Raw genomic sequence first — 23,560 nt, forward strand, 5'->3', positions numbered from 1 at the left:
CCCATAAGTACCAAGTGGGCAAGAATTTTGATATGCACTAGACTGTCCTTCTAAGCAGTAGAAACCAGCTGGACATTCATTGCCGTCATACTCAGATGTCCCCTCTCCACAATAGTAACCACTAGGGCAATTTTTGCAGCCATTGCTAGCTGATGTTTGATTGACCTCGTCATTGTAAGTTCCTCCTGGACATGGGAACGCGGTCGAGAAAGTGGTTCCTAGTGGGCAATAGTGGCCAGTCGGACATTCTTTGTCAATATATTTAGTTTCGCCAGGACCAGCGCAATAAAATCCTACATAAAAATAGAAAAAATAGTTGGGTTAAAGCAGAAAAAAGCAAAAATAAATAAGAAAAATGTGTTATGCCTTGGGGAACGAACCTCAAACAGGTGCATGTCCTAATCTGTGGTTGAGATCTCTCTGATAAAACATTTTATTTGGGTATTAGCACTAGGAAGGCACTCCTGGTTTGTTCTGTATTTCTTAGAATATAGTCCAAGGAGATATTCATCAAACAGTACAAAGTGTAAAGATTTGCCTGTGGGTGGAGGTAGGCTAGCTTGGAGATTTTGTGGTATAGTAACTGATAGTAGTATTTGGTGCACTCTCATACCTGGTGGACATGGAAGACACGCCTCAATCTGGTTTTTAGATCCATTGTTAGGGTTGTATGTTCCAGATGGACAAGAATAAAAATTTGTTCCATCACACCAACCACCAGGATCACAAACTCCATCGCCAGGGGAGGGAGACGTGGAGGCTTCATCACAAATGTATCCTGGATTGCAGGCTTCACAATTGACAGCGCCCTCATATGAATATGTGCCTATTGGACACTCTTCAGGAACTAGAACAAATGAAAAAGGTCAGGAAATATTAGTGGATAAAGTCAACAGATATTCTATACTCCAGAAATGTCTTAATATAGGCAAAATTAGATATAAGGCATATCAAAAAAATACAGGTCTCGAAATAGATAATTGTAAATGTTGCTTATGTGTGTTTATTCTGTTACATACTTCAAATTGTGAATCTAACAATGTAATTTATAATGTTTATTTTGAACAACAATTAATATAACATAAAATAATTAATACATATGTTGGAAAGCAGAAGTTAAAAACTTTGATTGTCTCCCCCTTTCCTTAGAATGTAGCAGTAATGCAACACGTAAGGAAATAGAGTATAAACAAATGCTACTAAATTCAGAGTAACCTTTGAGACTTAAAAAGAGATCAACTAAGCGTACCTTCTTGATTGGAGCACTGAAATCCAGCAGGGCAGATAGTACAATTAACAGCACGTTGCTCTGAGTAATACTTAGAATTGCATCGTTGTGGTCCACTATTAGTTGCCGGACAGTAATACGCAGGTGGACAATCGGTACAAGATATTGCAGTACCAAGTGAATACGTTCCTGGTTCACAAGTTATACTAGGCAAATAGAAAATTGATGTTAATAATAAAATTTTATTTTACTGAAATCAAATTTTTTGCTCAGCTATGCACCACCATGCTCCTTTGTATAGTACTCTAAAATGATGGTTGAATGCAAAATGTTTGGTTTATTACAAAAAATTATAATATTTTATTTTAAATATCAATAATGAATAACAACAGTACATCTTCTAATCATCTCATTTTATCGTCACCTTGTTAATCTTAAATCTATGGTTACAATAAAAGAAAACATGGGGTCATTAAAAAAAACCATCTTACCTTGGTTCAACATCTTTATCTGGACATGCACTTCCAGCTGGACAAGCAAAGCAATACGATTGGTTGCCCAATGAATAGTGGCCAGCTTGGCATTCGATTAGCAGTTCTTGGTTGTTCACTGGACACAAACTTTAGTAGAAAAATTAATTAGTTTATGAAATTTGAACAATCTTTGTCAAACCTAAGTTTGCAAAAAGTAGATTCATAGACAAAATAAATCACAGAAAGCATGAGGTTGCTTACTAACAAATTACATGCTTCTCTATATGTTGCATGTACAAATACATGCTTCCTTAAAAGGTGACATCAATTTGGAAAACCAGTAATACTTACTATCCAGCAGGGCATCCTGTACATGAAGTCTGCTGTCCAATTGAGTAAAAACCAGTTTCACACAATTGCTTGTAATCACTATTGGTCAATGGACAGGCAAAGCCAGCAGGGCATACCACACATGATGTCATGCGCGACGTACTGTATTCACCAGGCTGGCATTCACGTATGTCGGTGCCGTCCTTGTTTGGGCATGCAGATCCAGCAGGACATGGTGTACATTCAGTGGCGTTTGCACCAGAATATGTTCCATCTTCGCATGCAGTAACAATATCATCTCTGAAAGCAAGTATAGTATTTTGTATGAATGTCATAACTGCACATGCATTTAAATTGGGAGGTCTGTTAATTACTTCATGGAAGAACTGCGCCCTTGCATCTCTTGTATCATAATAAACATTGGAATATGGTTTCACATAGTGTTTGCCTTTTGATATGTTTGATTTCATTCCAATTGGAATCTCTTGAAGGACTGTTTAAAGAAGGTATATCACTGTTTTCAATGATTAGCGTTGCTACGAGAAACTAACAACCATTGGAGGTGTAACATCTTCTTTGTGATTATTCAAATGGAGTACTAACACAGGTATAGGCTATGTTTACAAGAAATAAAACATAGCATTACGCATAGATTGAAATAATTCAAAATTATGTGTAGTTGCATTTGTAGGCATATAAAAAGCACTGTTTCAAGTTAGGGAACTTATATTCCATTAGGAATAGGCCACTAATTGAATAAGAGCTCTCATACTGTATGTTACAGGTACAGTATATTTCGCTCTTCGATGAGAATATGGCATTTGTTGGTTTAGCCAGGTAAGCTAGGCACGAAAATATCTTATTATTGGCGTTTATGCTGTTGATAGAATGAAACAAAATTAAACATAATCATTTATTTACGTTTTACTTGGACAGTAGAAACCTGCTGAGCATCGAACACATGCAGTAGCTCCTCCTGTTGAATAGTACCCATCAGCACACTCTACCTTACTTGATATAAGAGTGTTGGGGCAAGCAAAGCCTGGAGGACAAGTAGTACATGCAGTTGCCGCTTCACTGCTATATTGTCCTAAAAAACAAAGGAAAATCAGTAAAATATCATGGAAAATAATAACAAAAAGGCTTATTTTGAACCAATCACACTTATTTGAATGGAAACGTTTTTTTAAAATTATAATAAAGGAGTATAACTATGCAAATTGTAAATAAAAAAAAAAAATTAAGTGTCAAATCTGGAGGAATTAATTAGACTGTAACAAGGCTTTTTCTTATGATTTTTCTTTCTTACTTTATGTGGAACAATAAAAATGAATGAAATGAAAATTAATGAATTAGGATATCTGGCAATGTTGACTGTTTCTAACATTCAACTGTTTCTAACATTCAACTGTCCCTAACAATCAACTGTTTCTAACATTCAACTGTTTCTAACATTCAACTGTTTCTAACATTCAACTGTTTCTAACATTCAACTGTCCCTAACAATCAACTGTTTCTAACATTCAACTGTCCCTAACAATCAACTGTTTCTAACATTCAACTGTTTCTAACATTCAACTGTTTCTAACATTCAACTGTCCCTAACAGATTATTATACATATATGAGTATATACTTACCAGTGTTACATATTTGAGGTGCTTGTGTGGCATCTAAACAATAAGAACCCTCAGGGCACTGACGACACATCTTATTTATGGGATCATCATTGTACCATCCAAGGTTACAAGCAACTGGGGAGGCATTAGTCACATTACATTGATGCCCTATAAAAAATAATAATAGAATTTTATATACTTTGGCACAATACAATTTTTTTTTAGGCACACATATCAGGTAGTTCCAAAGAGCTAATATACACACCAAAAGCAAAACTCCGGAGACACTCCGGAGTTGACGCCCTGGTGTTTTGGTGTGAAAGGTAAAATCAAGCAACTCCCGAGTTCAAAACAGCAGGGTTGAACAGCTGAACGTTCTCCGTAGGACGAACTGTGCGGTCACACCGGTGTGTGAAAGGTACCAACATCAAACTCCGGAGTTTTTAGGTCAAAAGGTCATCCTCACACGATAACTCATTGCTTTAGTTTTATTTCAAAATACTTTAAATATTTGTACAAAATATATAGCGGGTCTATAAAATAATAAGTAGTATCAATAAAACATTATATGACTTGAAAATAATTATTAAATTAAAAATATTATCAATTAAAATGATTGTCGCTATGTAAACAAACAAAATAGAGGGCGAAATTTACAAATGTAATTTAATAAATCACAGTGTTGCTAGGTTGGTGTGAGTTTCTCGACGTTTAGAATGGTCATAAGTTTTGGTGTGAAAGGGGTATAAGGGAGGAACAAAAAGAAATAAACAGAAATTGGGATAGAAATTCAAAGAAAGTAGAAATTAAGACACTCATCCATGTAAGCGAGCATGTTAATATTAAATTTACCTGCAGGACAGGGTTGACATGCAGTAGCCTGGGCCAGTGAGTAGTATCCTGATGTACATTCTTGAATGGTAGAGGTTGTACACTGATAGCCAGCTGGACATTCAGTACAGGTCACAGCTGAAGAATTGGAATAGAACCCGGATTGGCAAGGAAGTTGGTTGGAGGCCAGCGCTCCACAATAGAACCCGGCTGCACAGTCATAGCAGTTCTGATCTGTAAAGAAAAGTTATTTGATTATGAGAAAAGTTGCCTTGGTAACATAAATGTCAAATTGTAAAATTTAGAAACCAATTTTTAATATCAGTTTAGACCTAATGGTTCAGTAGTGTCCTTATGGTTATATGGATATTTTTGTATTGAATGATATGAATTTAGTTGATTTGTCAACATTGTAGTGCATGCCTATATTCATCCGTATGTAACTAGCTATACAATATGAATAAATGAATATGAAGAATTCTCTTTAGATATACATCTTTTTTCCACTCACAAAATAGTTTAAAGTATAAAATGCACTATGGTCTGGAAATGGAAATATCAATAAAGTTTTCTCACCTCCTGCAGGACTGTACTGTCCTGGAGAACACTGTGTGCTGCTGGTGTTGGTACAGCTTGATCCTGCTGGACACTGTAGACAAGAGGTTAAACTACCAGTTGAATATGTTCCTAAAAGAAAGCAGATCGTATTACTGTAGATGATAAAACATTAACAACAAACTTTTTCCAAATGCCATTAATTCATATTAAGGGTATTTTACACCTTCTCGAGTCCAGCACCAGTACAGGTTTGTGTCAGATTGTGCATGCAATATTGGCAACTTTTCATTGTTTCATGATGTGGCTATGCGCATATCAAGTAAAATTATAGTTATGCATACTAGTGTGGAGTGTCATGAAAACGAACATTGAGATGCGATTTTATTTACCAGAGCTGGACCGGAGCTGGACTGGAGCAGGCGTAAAGACGCTTTATGAGTACATACATTTATCAGTTTTTAGAAGTGGAATATTTTAAAAGAAAAGTTAAAAATGAATAACAAGACTGGATTGAAATAAAATATTAAAAAAATATTTACCAGATGGGCAATCGTACATAGTTGTAGAAGTCGGACATCGTTTACCAGAAGGACATGGAGAGCATACAGCATCACCAAGAGCAGCATATTCTCCATCACTACAATCTGTTGGATCCTGTGTTGGGTCAGTGCATACCATGCCCGCTGGGCATGGAAGACAATACACGTTGTTCCCGTCATTTACTTCATTGTACTCGCATCGTGTACAGTTGTTTGACCCTTCCAGTGCTATGAATCCTTGCTCACAATCCACAGGGCTCTGTGACGGGTCAGGGCATTTTTGTCCTTCTGGGCAAATTGTACATTGTGTGGCACCTGCAGAACTGTAAGAAAAAAAAATGTATTCCAATCAAAAGTCATCGAATTTAATTCAATAAATTTAGGTTTTGGCTGGAAAGCATTTGCGTCATTCTTTCTGTAAGTTTGCCCCATACAGTAATAGCTTGATAGAACTTTACTGAGGGACAGACAAACTATAAGTCTCAACATCAAGGTAAATCAGGTAAAGGTGTTTTGAATGTTGGGACACCAAACATAAAAAACCCTGGTAAGGTGCATGGCATATTAAGTTTCTGCTTTAAGCCTATGCACATTTTGGGGTTTGGGAAATGTTCTTCACATTCTACAGCTATGCAAATATAACCTAATTTAGAAGAACCACTTTTAGTACCTTCATAATTCCCTTTTTAAAATGTACCTGTAATATCCTGTTTGGCAAGGAGAGCACACAGCTTGGCCTTCTGGACTATAAAATCCAGCTGAGCATTCATTAGAAGCATTCCGATGTATGCACTCACGCCCTCCTTCACAGATCGAGCATTCACGTTGTCCAGTCAGACTAGTATAATATCCTTCCTCACAATACACAGGTGCCTCATAAGTCGACGGACATTTGAAACCACTTGGACAAGTGGTACATTGACTGCTGCCATTGAGGGCATACTGGCCCAACCCACATGGAACTGGGGCCGCTGTGCCATTAAGAAGACACGCATGACCGGCTGGGCATAACTCGCAAAGTTCTGCTCCCCCATAGCTGTAAAAACCCGCTAAACAATCCTGTAAAGAGAAAGTTAGTAGTTATTCATTAGTTAGCTTTTTTAAAAATAGATATAGAGTTAATGAATAAATTTGCAGTGTTATTTACATTTTTCCCCTGCAAAAGTACACACTGATTAATATATAAAGAATTTTTAGGAAACAAGCGATTTATGACACACCCAAGACCTAGCTTTGTCATTTAATTTAGAATAATAAAGATTTGGGAAAATTTATGTTCATGTTATCACTTGAATTCTCCACATCGTTGGAGTGGACTCTTGGTCCAAATGACCAATAACAATACAAAATGTGTAGGTCATAGGAAATCAAAAGCTCTCTATTGAGATATCAAAGAACATCATATTGCATTTAATTGTAGGTGGGATATGTGATGTGATATTATTTAAACATTTAATGTTACCTTGCAATCAGCTTCTTCATCTTGAAAAGACAGTGCGTTGTAAGTACCTGTAGGGCATGGAACTCGTGCCCCACTTCCTCCACCACAGCTAAAACAAAAAGATAATGAAGTTGTATATTGGCAGTCTCAATCAAATGAGTGAATGAAAACAATGGTGTTTTTCTATATAGCACATTGCAATTCAAAAATTTGACAATCAATAAAAAAAAATCAACATAAACACACATAGATTGAGAATGCAATTTAACTGGTTATTTAACTTTTGTACTCTGTCTGCTGCCATAAAAATGCAATTGTAATATACTAAAAACTCTATATTTACAGTAACCAGGTGTACAGTCGACTCCCAATACTACTGTAGACACTTCTGAAGTTCCCAATTATACTATTAAAAACACATTCGAAATACAAACATTTCAGGAAAATCTGACATGTATAATAATTAAGCCTATAGCATGTCACATATTGAGAGAGTTGACTGTATTATACTGCACTAAATTAATTTTTCCTCTAAAATGTAGGTAATTAATAAAAATATATACAGTAGCATATACTGTAAAACCAGTTATTTTTTCTCTAATAAAACAATAGCACTCATGAATTACACTAATTTAATCCCAACATCACAGTACAGTTAAGTGCAAGTACATAATATTTATTGATTGAAAATGTTCTCAGTTAAATGAGACATTTTATTATTAAGGTCCAAAGAAAACATTAAGAAATCGGATCCTGGACAGGATAGGATGGAGTGGTCCTTGACCACATATCTATCTGTGGTTTCAATTTGGTAAAGATCTGGCAATAACTTTTTGAGTAATCCTGCTAACAAACAGACAAACACACACGATCGACTATAACCTCCTTGGCAGAGGTAATAATTAATAAAAGCAACACGGAAACATGTCTGATCAATGACAATGCACACTTATTGACTCGCCACTGATAAACTCAGCACGCTTTTGTCAAAACCTGTTTGCATAGTAACATCAAATACTTTGAAAGATTCCTATTCAGTTTGGTTTTGCTAGACAACAAATTGAATCTGCATTGTTAGACTTAACCGGCTAGCTTAGTTGTGGTTTTGGCAAAACTTAATTATGTATCAATCATGGTAAATTTACTGCTTTTGATTAATTTTAATACATTATACACGTAATAAATTTATTAAATATGTTTAGAATGATAAATATTAAGTGTAGAAAATGTTATAATCAATATGATGTACTGTTAGTGTACTGTATCATGTTTTTTAGGCTATGTTCTACCATTGGGCCTGTCAGTTGATTCACTGCCTACAGTAGGCACCAATAAGAAATACTTTTCTACTCAATTTGTAAATAGAGTAAAACCTCTCCTCTTGAACATCCTTATTAAGGGGACACTAAGAGGTCAACCCCTAATCAGGGGACACCTATTCAGAGATACTTATTTGCTGGGTCATGAAAGTGTCCCATAATATGAATGGGAAAGATATATGGGAAAGTTCAACTGTATTCAAACTTCAACAGTTTTATTTCCAACAATAAAATATTTTTAATAAGAAATCATTAGGCGCAGGAGCCCCGGATAGCGTTACGAAGTCGTTAACTCTGTCAGCCCATGGTCAGCCCAACTAATGTGTTTTTCCCAAGGACAATTTATCAATAACTAAACTTTGTCACCACTCATAAGTGTGCTGTTCATTTTCTATTGACCAATGAACACCAATGTAACTGGATCTGAGTTTCTTGCTATTCGACCTTGGGTGCAAATTATACAATTAATTGATGTTAAGGCCACTGACTACTCTTTTCTGTATAGAAACACTGAATTGACTAAATAATAAGAAAACCCTACAATAATATTTACTACTAGGCCTACTTGATATGGTGTTATACAAGAACTATATTAAAAGAATTGAATGTATGGAACATGAAAAAAAAAACGTTATATGTAAAACATCACTTAGATGATATCTATCAGATATATCATTTTCTAAACATTGTTTCATTAGTTATATCACGAAAAAATAAGTTAGTTATAAATAAGTAAGTTATTTCTCCATGAAAGTTTCTCCATTGTTATATTCACATCACATTTTCATTTTCTGACAATGTGATTGAAAAAATAGTCAATTATATTGGCGGCCCAAAACGATGATGTTTACTGTTGGGCCTACAGAAATGATACAAATTCTCAGTTGATTTACAGAATTCAGCACTAACAACATATCATATTCTTCAGTTCAGGTCACAAGTTTCAGGGGCGACAATGCAAACATCCCGCCAAAATTGTCCTTCTAATATATCTCTGTATTGCCAAGTAACACATGGGAAAAGAACAAATAAAAAACAAAAACCATTCAAAACAGACCTATTTCTGTTTTAAAAAAGATTTAAATGAAATAATTCTTTTTAAACACTGTACTGTACTTGGAAACACGTACTTGATTTGTGATATCCTCCGTTAAAAATACAGTAGAAAGTGTCCCAATAGGGGTTCTACTGCCCCTGGAACAATTCCTAAAAAAACATGTCCTCTTCATAGAGGTTTCGCAGAAAAAAACCAATACCAATACTGATCTGGACTCGGAAATTAAAAATGTAGCAGGCAACTTTTCACCAATGAAAACTTTCAAGACAGACAAAGTATCAAAATTATTATGATATCCATTTTTATTTAATAGCGATAAATGGATATAAATATTTCGTCTTTTTTGTTATTTTGTGATGGAAAAAATATTGAGTGAACATTGGCACTGAGCTTAAATGTTCCCCGTCCCCTTAATGTCCCCTTTATAGGAGTGTCCCCTCAGTAAGGATTGGCTGTTTCGCCCCTTAATAATAAATGATGGTGTCCATCTTATGTCCTCTCAATTTTAATGTGCTACACCCGATAATAGAATACACATCTAGCTCGTGTGCACTTTAAAGAACCTAGTACATCTTTCGAGACGAGTAGGGGGTTACCCCGGTGTATTAGTACATCACAGCCACTGATCACCAGCTGGGCCCTCTGGGAGACCAGTCTTTGATTGAAGAGGTTACCCAGTATAAATATATATTTCAATTCAATTCAATAGAATAACTAGGCTCCCATTTGATACAATGTGTTACCCAATGTGCTCAATTTGATTGTGCTACCCAATCCATGCTATCCATTTGAAATAATGTGCTACCCATTTCAAAGAATGTGCTACCCGATAATCCATAGAATAATGTACAGTACAATTATATCCATTTGATTGTGTTACCTAATGTGCTATCCCTTTGAAATAATGTGCTATCCATTTGAAAGAATGTGCTACCCGATAATCCTTATAGAATAATGTACAGTACAATTATATCCATTTGATTGTGTTACCTAATGTGCTATCCCTTTGAAATAATGTGCTATCCATTTGAAAGAATGTGCTACCCGATAATCCTTATAGAATAATGTACAGTACTATATCCATTTGATTGTGCTACCTAATAATGTGCTATCCATTTGAAATAATGTGACTATCCATTTGAAATAATGTGCTACCCGATAATCCTTATAGAATAATGTACAGTACTATATCCATTTGATTGTGCTACCTAATAATGTGCTATCCATTTGAAATAATGTGACTATCCATTTGAAATAATGTGCTACCCGATAATCCTTATAAAATAATGTACAGTACTATATCCATTTGATTGTGCTGCCCAATGTGCTATCCATTTGAAAGAATGTGCTATCCATTTGAAAGAATGTGCTACCCGATAATCCTTATAGAATAATGTACAGTACTATATCCATTTGATTGTGCTACCCAATGTGCTATCCATTTGAAAGAATGTGCTATCTATTTGAAAGAATGTGCTATCCATTTGAAAGAATGTGCTATCCATTTGAAAGAATGAGCTACCCGATAATCCGTATAGAATGTACAGTACAGTTATATCCATTTGATTGTGCTACCTATTGTGCTATCCATTTAAACTAATGTGCTGTCTGTTTGAAATAATTCAAGTTTTTTTGTTTTGAATATGTTTTGCTATCCATTTTAAACGTGCTAAACAAGTTACATATTTGTTAATAGAAGTTTGCGGTACACCCATGGAGTAAAGAATATTTATATTATTCTTTACTCCATGGGTACACCACGTATATTAGTTCTGAAAAGAACTGTTGAGTTGCTCGACGTTTCGATTTACTCTAAAGTCAAAGTCTCCAAAGCTATTCCATCATGCCGTATTCGGGGAATCGCCCACAAGTGTTTTCTCAGAGCAGGGTATGTTCCGTATGGGGTTCTGTATGCTATTTTTTAATAATGTACAAAAAATGAAATGAATAATCATATTAATTATCGCGGTATGTACGGAGAAAGCTCGAGCGGAAGTCGAGGGTTACTTTTGCCAACAAGACGAAGCGCGAAACAAATAAAACGCAGCGCGAAACATCTGAAATGATATATAATTTCTTAAAACATGAAAACACAGAATATTAATATAACTTTTTAATATTTCCAAAGGCTCGGACATGGAAGAAGGGCCTTAAAAAACTGAATTTCTATATGTTAGACCACATTTCCATAACTTTTCAAAACTCATCGAACCCTCTGCTAGTAGGCCTAATTAATGTAGGAGCGTATCGCCAAATCATTAGAAAGAAAACATGGCATGAAGATGTAATTAATCAAACAACGGCCAAAGAATACCAACAATTTTAATTCGATTCGTAATTACTACGGTGGTGGACTAAGCCTAGTTTGAAACTATAGTAACCATTTATTTTAGAAAGAAAGATAGAAAAATTTGTTTCCATCTCCATGTTAATACCAAGGCACTTTTCAATTAAAAATTCTGGCCTAGTATTCTTGCAAGGTCGTCACAGCTCCAGTTACAAAGGTCGTCACAGCTCCAGTTACAAACGGTGATACAAAGTGTCAATCATTTGACCAGTGAACAGCCCACTGGTAGGATAGTCCTTGAAACCGTCCGTAAAACACATTAATCACTCACATCAGTCATGCCGCTAATGGTTGAAAACCTCACTTTTTGGGGTTTTCAAACGTAACGCTATCCGGGGCTCCTGCGCCTAATGAATAATCTGTGTCCTTTTCATGGTAATGTTAAATGAAAATGTCATTTAATTCCACAATCTCCACAGCAACATACTACAAATGTTGTAATATTCTAATATCTTTCAATCGATGTATTTATAGTAGAAAGGATTTGAAAGCGTAGGTTTGCACATAGAGATTATAGTGAACTCGACTCTATGGTTAGCAACAGCCTTAGAAAGATAAACCATGATCAATAGGATGAATACCCAATACACAGATCACTGTACAAACAACATTTAACAATAAAAGAATCAGTACCTAAGTAATAAATGTTAACAGTGTAGCACTCCTACTGTTTAAATGAGATGTTTAAAGGATGTCCACATTATTATTTAAAAATAATATAGCTAATAATACTAATATTAGTATCTGATGATGACCTATGGTCGAAAGTACTCGTATAATAAATATTTTAGTTTGAGGCAGAAACAAGAAATTTGTCTGTTTTATAATAATACTAATAGTTAAATAAGTTATGCATTTGATGAGAAAGGAGATTAGAAATTATAAACATTTTCTGTTTTGTTTGGCATTATAAACATTTTCTATTTTGTTTGGCCTTACAGTACAATCTCTACAATATATCTGTATGCCTAGAAGAAACTACATTCATTTATGTGACTCGACTCATAGAGGTATAATGCTCAACTGTTTCCTCAATAGAGACTAATTAAGTGGAATGAAGTAATTAGGAACTATAAGAAGAGCACTCATCATAATATCTATTGTCTTGATTCAAGGTGAACAACGATTTCACACCTACACATTCAAAAGCATCTATCACATTACTACACAGTAGTATTATCAAGTTTCCAAAACCAATACATCGACAATAACTAACAAATGAAGTATAAATCATGTAAAATCAATAAAATAATTCTAAAAAAAATGTCCAATATCTTCCTCATAATTACTGTATTTTCAATCGTGCAGTAGTCGTAAAGTACTTAACAATAGAATTTATTAGGTTTTATACCGTACACAACAGTTGTAATATGTTTCTATGGTAACTGTATAAACACTCTCGTAGCAACAGTCTTCAATAAAGTGTAAACAATGTTTAGACTTCAAACCCGCATTGATATGCTCCAGTGATAGTGTATAGAAACACCCAGATAATACAGCAAAACTCTATCATGACAATAGTGTTTAAAATCTATAAATATAGTAGCTATTAAATGGCAAATACATGTGCCTAGGGGAAAGCCTAAAGGGACAAAATGTCAAGTTATTTCCATGAAAAATGGTTATTGCAGTAATGTACACTAATAATAATAAAAATTGAAATTTATTTATAATACAAGTGTCTGATATGGGAAGAATTGAATTGTATTAATACATTTAATTCATACCTATTGAAAATACAAAATTAATAAAATAGAAAAATCATGAGCACTATGTAGGCTCCTAACATAAACATTTAAAAAGTATATACTATACTGTAGAAATGTATACATTCATATACAGTCTAAAATATTATAAGAAGTACTTTATTTGTATAAATGTATTTTTTTCCACATAGAAACGCTTCATCAGGGTTGGTTTGTACAATATAAGTCGTCATATTCTTTGAACATTAATTAAATTAATAAATTAAATCCATACACTGAGAGGTAGCAGAATATATTAAATCACTCCTGCAACAACAAGTGTCATCGCGCTCTCTGAGGTCTGAGCAGAATCTGAAGCTTGTCATTCCTCTCTGTCGAACAGAATCGTATGGTGAAAGGGCTTTCGCAATTACAGTAATGGGCCTGTATTGTGGAACATTAATTTCAAGTGATATAACAGTAAACACAGTGTACAGTGTAGCTTATGAAACATTTTAAACCCTGTCTTATAAAGAAGCTTTTTTTTTTATTAAAATGAATGTTGTTGTCTGTGTAAAATAAAGCTCTATGAGCTTTACCATTTGTTTATCAGCGTTTAAAAAAAACGAGTTATTAATAATTATCTTACTCTACAAAGTAACAGTCTGCTATGAAACGATGATAGGAGTGTGGGAGATATGAGGAAAAATACACAAAATGCAAGATGTCTAGACTGGGTTTTCTAAAAATTACCAATCGAAAATTGATTTTAACTGAATATACAATAAAAAAACAAAAAAAGTCTTCTACGATTCATGATATAATTCTCACAAACTTAAATATTTAATTTACTAGTGATAGTGATAATGTAAGCTACATTATATATAAATGAACTTGCATCATTTTCAATCAAACCGGTTACAGATGTTTTTTTCTAAAGAAAAATCAATGGTAAATATAGATTTTGTGCCAAGGCAATCTCATGAATTATTAAGAGCTTCCTTATAGTAGTATGAAATCTAGATACATTTTAAAAACCAAACCTTTCTTGTTAACTCAAATTATTACTAATTTCTAAACATAAAACTACCTTTAGTGTATGTAAATTTAAGAACACTTTGAAATCGTCAAATTTAGGACAAGTTCATTGTCAAACAATTTAGAGCAGAATAAGGCTAATTTGATGCCAAGATGAATTTATTAAGGTAATTATACAGTAATTAGGAAAGAAAAATATTTATCTATAATAGCAAATATAATAAGAGTACGTAGTCATTACAGCATTCTGTATTGAAGCTATACTTTAGCATAACAATACATTCTCAACTTTTCTTTCCATTTTGGAAACATGCTGTACCACAAACCTTACTTACCTTACCTTACAATAGTGTTTATTTGGCTTGCAAACCTTGGAACAATATTATTATGAAACATACGTAATTATGCAGCCCATAACAATCTAATTTCGCTGACAATGGAATGATTTCATTAAATAACTAATGAGCATGTACACACTACACACATTAACACAAGGACGGTGAAATAATAATTGAAATACAAGGTGATTTTAAGAATGTGCAGACTTGGAATTATTATACAATGATTGTCCAATTGATTAGTATTGGTTTCTGCTGTTAAATGACCTTCTGGCTTCCAACAGTCACATTCAAAATCAACTGAATTGTGAAGATACTATCAATGATAATTAGCGACAATAAATAAGTGTTAAATTTAGATGGTTCATGTACATCTCATGAGGAGCACAAACAGAATTATAGTGCAGTCCCAGGCTGTTTATTTATTATTATTCGAATAAATGCTCCGCCACATATATACACAATATTGTATTAAAACATATTTCAATTTGTACAGTAGTAGAATTCATTGATTGACAGTGACATGATCTACAATTTTATCAAGGATGTTGATACAATTTTTACAGTATTTCATCCATTCCTAATATAGCTGCATATTTTTTATAATTTCATTTCTATTTTATTCCATCAAAACCAACAGCGACAAATACCGCCACTAACAGGTTTGAAACATAAAACAATACAACATCAAAAACGGTAAACAATAAAATACAGATATAAATATATAAATATACTGTATATAAAAACATAGATCAGCATGCCATAAACAGTTTCAATTTAAAATGTATATTGATCAAACAGGTTATGCAGGCTGTTCAAGAAGTGAACACATAATCTTCCTCTTAAAATAACCAAGCCTATCATTAAAAATATTAATATGATTGCAATTTAGATTATTAAATATAATTTGGCAGGTATTTATTTGATACATGTTACAATATTACACTGAAAAAAAATAAACCCTCCTCTGCATAAACGCCCCTGGGGTATAACTAGTATATATAATTACTACAGTACTACTGTATTGTGAACTGGCAATTTGATTTTTAATTTGTGGTACTGATGTTTCCTAGGTGATGATAACTGGTATATCAAATAACATGATCTGTTAGGCCTGACTAGAAGACTACTTATAAATGAAAAGAATGTTCATTTAAGCAGAAACGAACAAAATGATATTTGTAATGTTTTCAATAAACATGCTCACTAGACTTAAGTGAATAAGTAAGGGCTTTAATGATGTTACAGTGAGCTGAGTGCAGTCCTATGGTACTTACTTACGGTCACTAGTAGAAAGTCATGTGAAACATTTTGACCAATCACAAAAATGTATTCCCATTACTGAATTATAATTACATACAGTTTTGGTATCAAATATCGAATCAAATACGTTCCTTTGATTTGAATCTACGATTATTTTTATTGGCGCTTCAATCAGGTTTTATCTGTGAACTATAGGCCTACATGGTTCTGTCAAATTCAATCTTGGTGGAGTCATGTGGAATACAGTAGTTAAATCTATATAATTATATCAGATAATCAAATTAAATTCTTCTGCTTTTTAGTTATTGTCAATGAGAGTGTAATATTACACAGATTAATGTCTGAATTAACAATCTGCATTTGCTGTCTTTATCAATTCTTTACATACATAGATATTTATTGGTAGCCATTATTTTGATACATTGTGAAATTACAAGGAATTGATGGCTACTTAAAATTACATGGGATAGCTCAGTGGAAAAAATATTTTATGGAACCATGAATTTGAATGATACACCAAGACCGAGAAATCTTAGGACAGTTTCTAGTTGTAAATACTTTACTAAATTTTGATGCGGCCATGGTACGATGGGGAGCGTGCACATGTGAGTGTTGGTTGGTGGATTAGTCCATTAATGTAGAGGGATGTTGGGGGAACTTATCTTTTCATATCATGGCTTTCTCCAGAGAGAGTATAGGCTAATTGTCAATTTATCCAGGTAAACTAAGCATGATATAAACTCTTATCAATATTTCTTAACTTATAGAGGATTACCTTCAACAAGAGAAATCTACAGTAGGCCTACACTGTAGTATACTTACTATGAACCTGGTGGACACTCAATACAAGCTGTTGCATTTGTGTCCCAATATGAACCAGCAGAGCAACTGGCAACACAATCAACTTCACAATCACATTGTCCTGCAACATAAACAATATATCATACTATATTACTAAGGTTTAATTTCTTTAAAAACACTTTTACTTTGAAAAAAGTCCTGAACTCATTTGAAAAAAAAAAAAGAATGCTCCAGAAAACATATCAAACATGTAATAAAGGTGAATGTTTAAGCTATGTCTTTATAAATTCTTTGAATACCTGACAAAATGTCGTGTTGCAAATAATCATTTTACAAAAGAATGGGGCAACTAACTAGTATTAGTTTCTGGTTTAGCAGCAGCCTATAATTTAAGGCAAGTGTATGTAATGCTGTGCATTTGATCCAAAGGTCCCTGCCCTGGTTCAAGACTCAAGATCTTGACAGGTTTGGTTTTTCATGTGTTTGATAATGGGGAGGTGTTTGATAATGGGGAGATGTGGAGTTGTTTAAGTTAAGTAAAAATATGAAATATGAATATCTATGAGGCAATTGTCAATCAAACAACCAATAAAACAGACCTTCAATATATAGACCAGATTTAATCATTCAGTCCTGGTACATGAAAGTTCATTGCAGTCTGTGTCATCGATCTTTGATCCGACCCCTGATCCCCTTAAATGCTGTCCGATCCTACTAGGCCTATTACTAAGTAATTAGTAAGGGTCCGGACAGGGAAGGCCTACAACAATACAGCCGCAGGGACATATGAGACCTAATCTGAGGGTCTTCATGGTTTTAACACACTTTTTTAGGTCAAAAAAGTATACCCCTGCCCTGGGCCCTAAATGCCAACCTTGTTTTTTATACCACGGCATAGGCCTAGTAGGTCTAGGACTATGCCTTAGCTAGGACTACTAGGCTAGAATATATCTTCTACTCGCCTAGGTATATGACCTAAAAAGCCCTGACTGTCTGAGCCCAATCGTCACGGATCCTTTTTTTCTATTTCTAGCTAGGCCTAGGAAGCATACTTAATTTACCTCTTCCATTAAATAATGTTAACAATTATTCTAAAATTATTCTGAAATGAGAATTAAGTAGGCCTAGGCCTAGCCTACGTAGTAATGAACCGACACGATCCACACACACAGCAGCAGTATCCTTGTAACTAGGACATAAAAGCGTCGTGTGTCCAAGCAATGGGCGCCGCCATATTGAGTTGAACACAAATTTGTTGTAAAACCGATAATATAATCAACGAAACAGTTATAAATAAAAGACAAAAACAACAAACCATAGTTACCTTGAACACTAGTTACAGATAATAAACCAAGCAGTAGAAAAATATATAAAGTATAAAATATATTTAAATTCATTGATGACAAAATACAAATTGAACGGTTGTTGAACCTTCGTGGCTCGCCGCGTTTCGGTAGACTCATTTCATACCGACAATTTATCCTTTTTCAACTATTTAAAAATACAGATAGTTCAAATGCATGCACATTAAAAATCCCTTCTCGTATTGTAAATATATCCAATCCTTCAATCGAAAGTTACGTTGGTAGTACTAGTAATATTAAATTCAAATGTTCAACTTGTTCTTACGGTGTTTTTGACGTTCTCGTTTTAGTTCGTACTTATCAATTGGTGCTTGTTAATTAATCATCATTCACTGAACAGTGACGTCATTATCGCTATGGCCCTATTATGATAGGCCTTTTATCTTTTCATAAAACTGTCCGGGTGTTGCGTAGGGTACAAAGATAAATCCATTGGTACAAAGTTTAAATTGCATAAATATTTCAACAGGTATATGTTTGCACAGCCAGTGTTACCAACAGTGGGCTAGGACATTATAGCCCATGTGTAGGCCTACCTGAAACCCTGATACAATCTGCCTTCAATGTTTATTATATTCAATTCAATTTTTGTCCTTTAGTCATATTATAAATATTAAAGTTATCCCTTTTTTGTTGTTGAAAATATATGCCATTTTATTGTCACATACAAGGCCTAGTTATTCACATAGGCCTATGGTAAAAAATTGCCATTAAAAAAAAGATTATTTACCTGAACAAAAAAGCAAATATAGGTCGGTTTGCCTGTAGACAATGGTTTTTGGTTAATTTAGGCTTAATAGTTTAATTTGTCTTTTTATAAGTAAAATATCATTAATTTATTTTTTACGAAGTAATTAAGCCTACTCATATAAAAAAACTATAACCGGGCCTATTCAAAGCCTAATCACATAACCAATCCAAACCGACCGCTTAGTCATACACAAATTAATATCAACATTACTTATGGTAGACAGTACATATTTCCAAAATAAATTTAATTAGGCCTATATAATAATTGTGTTTGTAAATCGCATTTAAAATGTGAGGCTGCTGTTTTTTAGGACTTCGTTCCTAGGCGGCGCTACAAATATTGTCCTTGGGGACACACTCCAGACTTCCTCCAAGTCTGTTTATTCTTTTTGCTAATATTGATTCGAAATACGTCAGTCTAGAATTTAGACTGACACACAAACGAGAAGGCGAAATTTGAAATTAAGAGGCAAACCCTTGTAGCCCTTTGGGCTCAAACAAAGTGCCCCTTAATAGAGGTTCTAATGTAATTAGATTTTCATTGGTTTGAGATCTTCTTACGGTGCAGACAAATGTTGTGTGGAATTAATGGATGAAATGTGTAGGCTTGTTTTTGGGCACTTTTATTGTGACACGTTTGATTGTCCCCTTAGGCGTTTCATACATAATCGTTTGGGAATTTCCAGTAAAAAAACCAAAGTTACGTGGAAGAATATCATTCGACTTCCACCAGTCACGTGATGCATGCTAAACCAAATAAATGCAACACCCTTTTAAATCAATCAATAGGCCTAAGTCTTAATGTCCAAGGAGACTGTTGTCGTAAGCCCCTCTTAAACCTGAGATATTTGGTATTGGTTGTTGGTGACTCTATTATGACTTTGATATCACTCAAATCATGATCCGTATCAGCTTGAATAGGTAGGTAAACTGCAAAGTTGGAACTTTTAAATATGAACTTCTGATATTGTGTGACACAAATTAAGACTTGCGGTATTTACTTGAAATATTAACAAAATATACAAGTATATATGGACCAGCTCTATGGTTGGGGCTGAGCTAAGAAAATATTGGAAACTTGAGCTGCAGGTCTTGCAAGTGACCTTTTGCCGTTTTGGAAAGGTGGGGGGAGGGGGGGGGGGAGGGGTGGGGGGTGGGGCGTGGCGTCCTCCCAGCCTGAATACAATAAATGTATTGTGGTATGGTGTACAGTACTGTGCATTAGAATGTGTTTTCATTAACTAACATCAATTATATAATGTAAAGGAGATGTTGCTATTGCCATCATTGCTGAATGTTAATGTAGAAACAATCCACAACTATTATAGAAACACCTGCTTAGTAGTAAATAAAAAATCGGAAATTGCCTCACAGCTAATGAAGTTACTATCGCCAGCAAATGTAGAAAGTGGACACAAATTTGGCACCAGTGGAGCACAGTGATATAAACTAGAAATAAGTCACTGAATGTTAAAGATGTATTGTCCCTTTAAACACAAAAAAATGAAGGTCAAAATATTCTAAATTTAAATTGGCCATATCAAAGTAATATCAAAGTTATTCACTTTAAGTCGAAAATTTGCGCCAAAAACAAGAAGTTTACGTAATTAACAGCTAAATTAATTTGATTACATTTCGTCTGTATTTCAGTTAATTGATTTTTTTTTCGACTAATTTTTGGTAAAAGTTAATAACTATTATGATACTTCAAAATGACCCACTTTTTTCGAAATATTTTATTTTTTATTTTTTTTGAATTAGACAAAGGGACAATACATCTTTAATATCTTTCGTATGTTAATACACTGTGCTCCAGTGGACCCAATTCAGTTTCAATATATTTTCGTATGTTAATACAATTCAATTCAAAGAAATAGTCACATACAAAAACATCGAAAATACTTCTGAACAGTGAAAATACTTCCAGGTATATATGTTAAATATCGGTTACTTCATAAAAATGAGTTTCAAGCCATATCAGTGATTTTAATAACTTGCGTTTGTCTAAGATAAATACTTATTTAGTGTCCCCGGAGAGTGCATGCTATTCATGGAAATATGAAATTAAATATTAAGTCTCCAGTACTAGCCCACCATGGTTGGGGCAGAGCTAATAATGAAAATAGAGCCCAGAATTGCACTTACACTTATTAGGCCTACTATACATAATCACCTATGATAATTATGATAATGTTAAAATTTCAACTATCCAGATGCGACTTCAAATTTTTAGGTGGGGTTTTCTACTTTAAAACTCGACTTCGTATTTGCCTAAGGCCTAGCCCGGCGGCGGAATTAGTCTAAGCTTCGAAATTGGTCTAGAAATCGACATCTTTGCAAATGTTCTATATTTGATCTTCTTCACTCTCCATTAACTCCATACATAAACCATCGGAGACAAACTATCTGTTTAAAACATGTTTATTCTGGGGACGGTGCGGCCATACACACCAACTACCATACACGTTTATTCGAAACATATTACAATATCTTGCATGAATCGGACATTGATTAACAAAATCAAAATTTAACAGTGTGGCGTGTTGACCGCGAATGACTAACAATAGCATCTTTCTCACTTATACACCTGCACAACCATTGCATAACAACGCACGGCATATACCAAACCGTTTCGTACATCTGCGATGAAAATAAAAAATTGAGGGCGGCAAACATAAAATTTACGAGATCGAATACGGGTTGAAAAAAAAAATTAAATAAAAAAAAAGATGTTAAATGTGCTCTCCCTGCCTCAGCACTAAGGCCCTGCCACAGCCTTTTGGGGTCGTTTCCAGCACATCACCAGATGCATTGATGTTGTCGCCTCATGATGTGTGGTGGAAAGGGGGACGTATAATTCTGTGAACCCCAAACACAGTGGCCGCATGCCTTTAACTCTATTCCACCGACCAGCGTGGGAATCGAACCCACGACATACGTGTTGTCAACACGACGCTCAGGCGACTGAGCTAACTGATCATTTTGGTTTCAACAAGGTTAATATGATAGTTATGACGTACTGATGAATTACGTAATACACGTATAAATAGACTATTATCAGCTGTTCAGTCATGTACTACTTTGTGGCCTAACGGGTAATGCTCAGGTTTAGGTGCTCTCAGCTTTAGTAGATTGGGTTCGAACCTCTACGGATATATATTTTTTTTAATAAAAAAAAAAATAAATAAAAAATAAATAAATAAAATAATGAATATTGTTTTTCTTTTATTTTAAAAGAGAGATATTTTGAGGGTTGTAAATGTCAGGCCTAACACAAGTGGACCTTTTTTAAAATCAGAAACAAAGTAGCATGGCATTATTTTCCATTAAATAGACTGCCATAAAACCTCGAAAAGAAGCCCATGTGCTCCTTCATTTTTAGTACTCTTGGGTGGGCTTCTTAATTCCACATGGAGTTTTTTTCGAGATTACTTTTGCAAATTAAAAGAGGTGAGCTGCTATGTTCCCGCCCGGAAAATGTTTAATTTACATGATGAGGACAATCAAAGCACATTGATCGAAACGTCGAGAAACTCTTTTTTTTTCAGAACTAATATACGTGGTGTACCGCAAACTTTATATTAACAAATGATTTATTTTCTTAAATTTTTTAAAATTAAAATTTAGTGACTTTATTTCTATATACCACTTTGCTCCCCTGGTGGCAAATTGGGTTCAATTGAGCACAGTGTATTAACATACAAAATATATTAAAATTCAGTGACTGGACCTTCGTCAGAATGACGCTCTGAATACACCTCCAGTTACACAATAGTGTGAGGATCACTGCTCACAATATATAAAGTTCCCAAATAGTACGTTTAAGTTAAATCCGGAAATCACGGATGTCTTTTGTGTGAGGGCGTGGGTGTCAATGTCTATTAATCTATGGGTTGTTGCGAACGCCGTATAATCATTCTGAAATAATTGTATACTATAGATTATGTTCATTCCTTAACCGCACTGTATTTACACGTATCTAGGAAAATAAAATAAACAGTACTTTGTTCACAAATCACAATTACATTTACAATATTCAATGGTATACCAAAAGAAGCGGGTATATGTCAGTTTGGTAACCATATGTACCGTATAGGCCTACATACATGCCAGACAACATTCATAAAAAAAACCCAATTATGTACAACAACAAAAACAATATGGGTCGCCCACTGCCGGTCAGCACTTCCGGTGAGGAATAGGGAGAATAGTGACGCACATAAGCGCGACCACTAATCAAAGTGACCACCACAGGTGAGGTATAAAGGACTAAAAAACAGGATGAACATGTTTGCTGGATAATAGGCCTAATGTTTTTGTTTATTTCCCCCTATTTTTAGTAAGTACTCAATATCATTTCTTTAGTTTCGTTTTTAACAGAGTATTGCGATTTTAATGTATTGATTTTATAGAGCGCGTTCCAATTATTTATTGTTAGAAGGTTGGCATGGCGAAATCAAATGTTGATGGAGTTTTCGGTGCACCACATATACCTAGTAAAGAACTGTTGCGATTTCTCGACGTTTAATATAATTTGACCGTTCTCACTCCTGAGGACGAGCAAAGTATATTGATCGAAGC

At 34.3% G+C, this 23,560-nt stretch overlaps 1 protein-coding gene across 4 annotated transcripts in view; it reads right to left on the reverse strand.

Moving 5' to 3' along the window:
• The window catches only part of LOC144850438 (uncharacterized), a 77,875-nt gene extending 59,389 nt beyond the window's left edge, over positions 1–18,486 (reverse strand). For 2 of the 4 annotated variants that reach the window (XM_078707716.1, XM_078707714.1), the window contains exons 1-14: positions 18,190–18,486; positions 16,887–16,986; positions 7,039–7,126; positions 6,274–6,635; positions 5,577–5,899; positions 5,056–5,166; positions 4,501–4,713; positions 3,670–3,816; positions 2,953–3,121; positions 2,053–2,331; positions 1,720–1,848; positions 1,250–1,434; positions 614–847; positions 2–293 (exon numbers count right to left, since the gene is read on the reverse strand). In XM_078707716.1, coding sequence (XP_078563842.1) covers positions 2–293; positions 614–847; positions 1,250–1,434; positions 1,720–1,848; positions 2,053–2,331; positions 2,953–3,121; positions 3,670–3,816; positions 4,501–4,713; positions 5,056–5,166; positions 5,577–5,899; positions 6,274–6,635; positions 7,039–7,126; positions 16,887–16,986; positions 18,190–18,328 — 2,771 coding nt within the window. In that variant the 5' untranslated portion in view covers positions 18,329–18,486. Of the gene's footprint in view, position 1; positions 294–613; positions 848–1,249; positions 1,435–1,719; positions 1,849–2,052; positions 2,332–2,952; positions 3,122–3,669; positions 3,817–4,500; positions 4,714–5,055; positions 5,167–5,576; positions 5,900–6,273; positions 6,636–7,038; positions 7,127–16,886; positions 16,987–18,189 lie in introns of those variants that run through there. The other 2 variants (XM_078707715.1, XM_078707718.1) reach the window with 2 other exon arrangements.
• Between the last annotated feature and the right edge of the window lie 5,074 nt (positions 18,487–23,560).

Source organism: Antedon bifida, chromosome 8 (assembly GCF_963402885.1).
Source record: "Antedon bifida chromosome 8, ecAntBifi1.1, whole genome shotgun sequence".
Classification (NCBI taxonomy): domain Eukaryota; kingdom Metazoa; phylum Echinodermata; class Crinoidea; order Comatulida; family Antedonidae; genus Antedon; species Antedon bifida.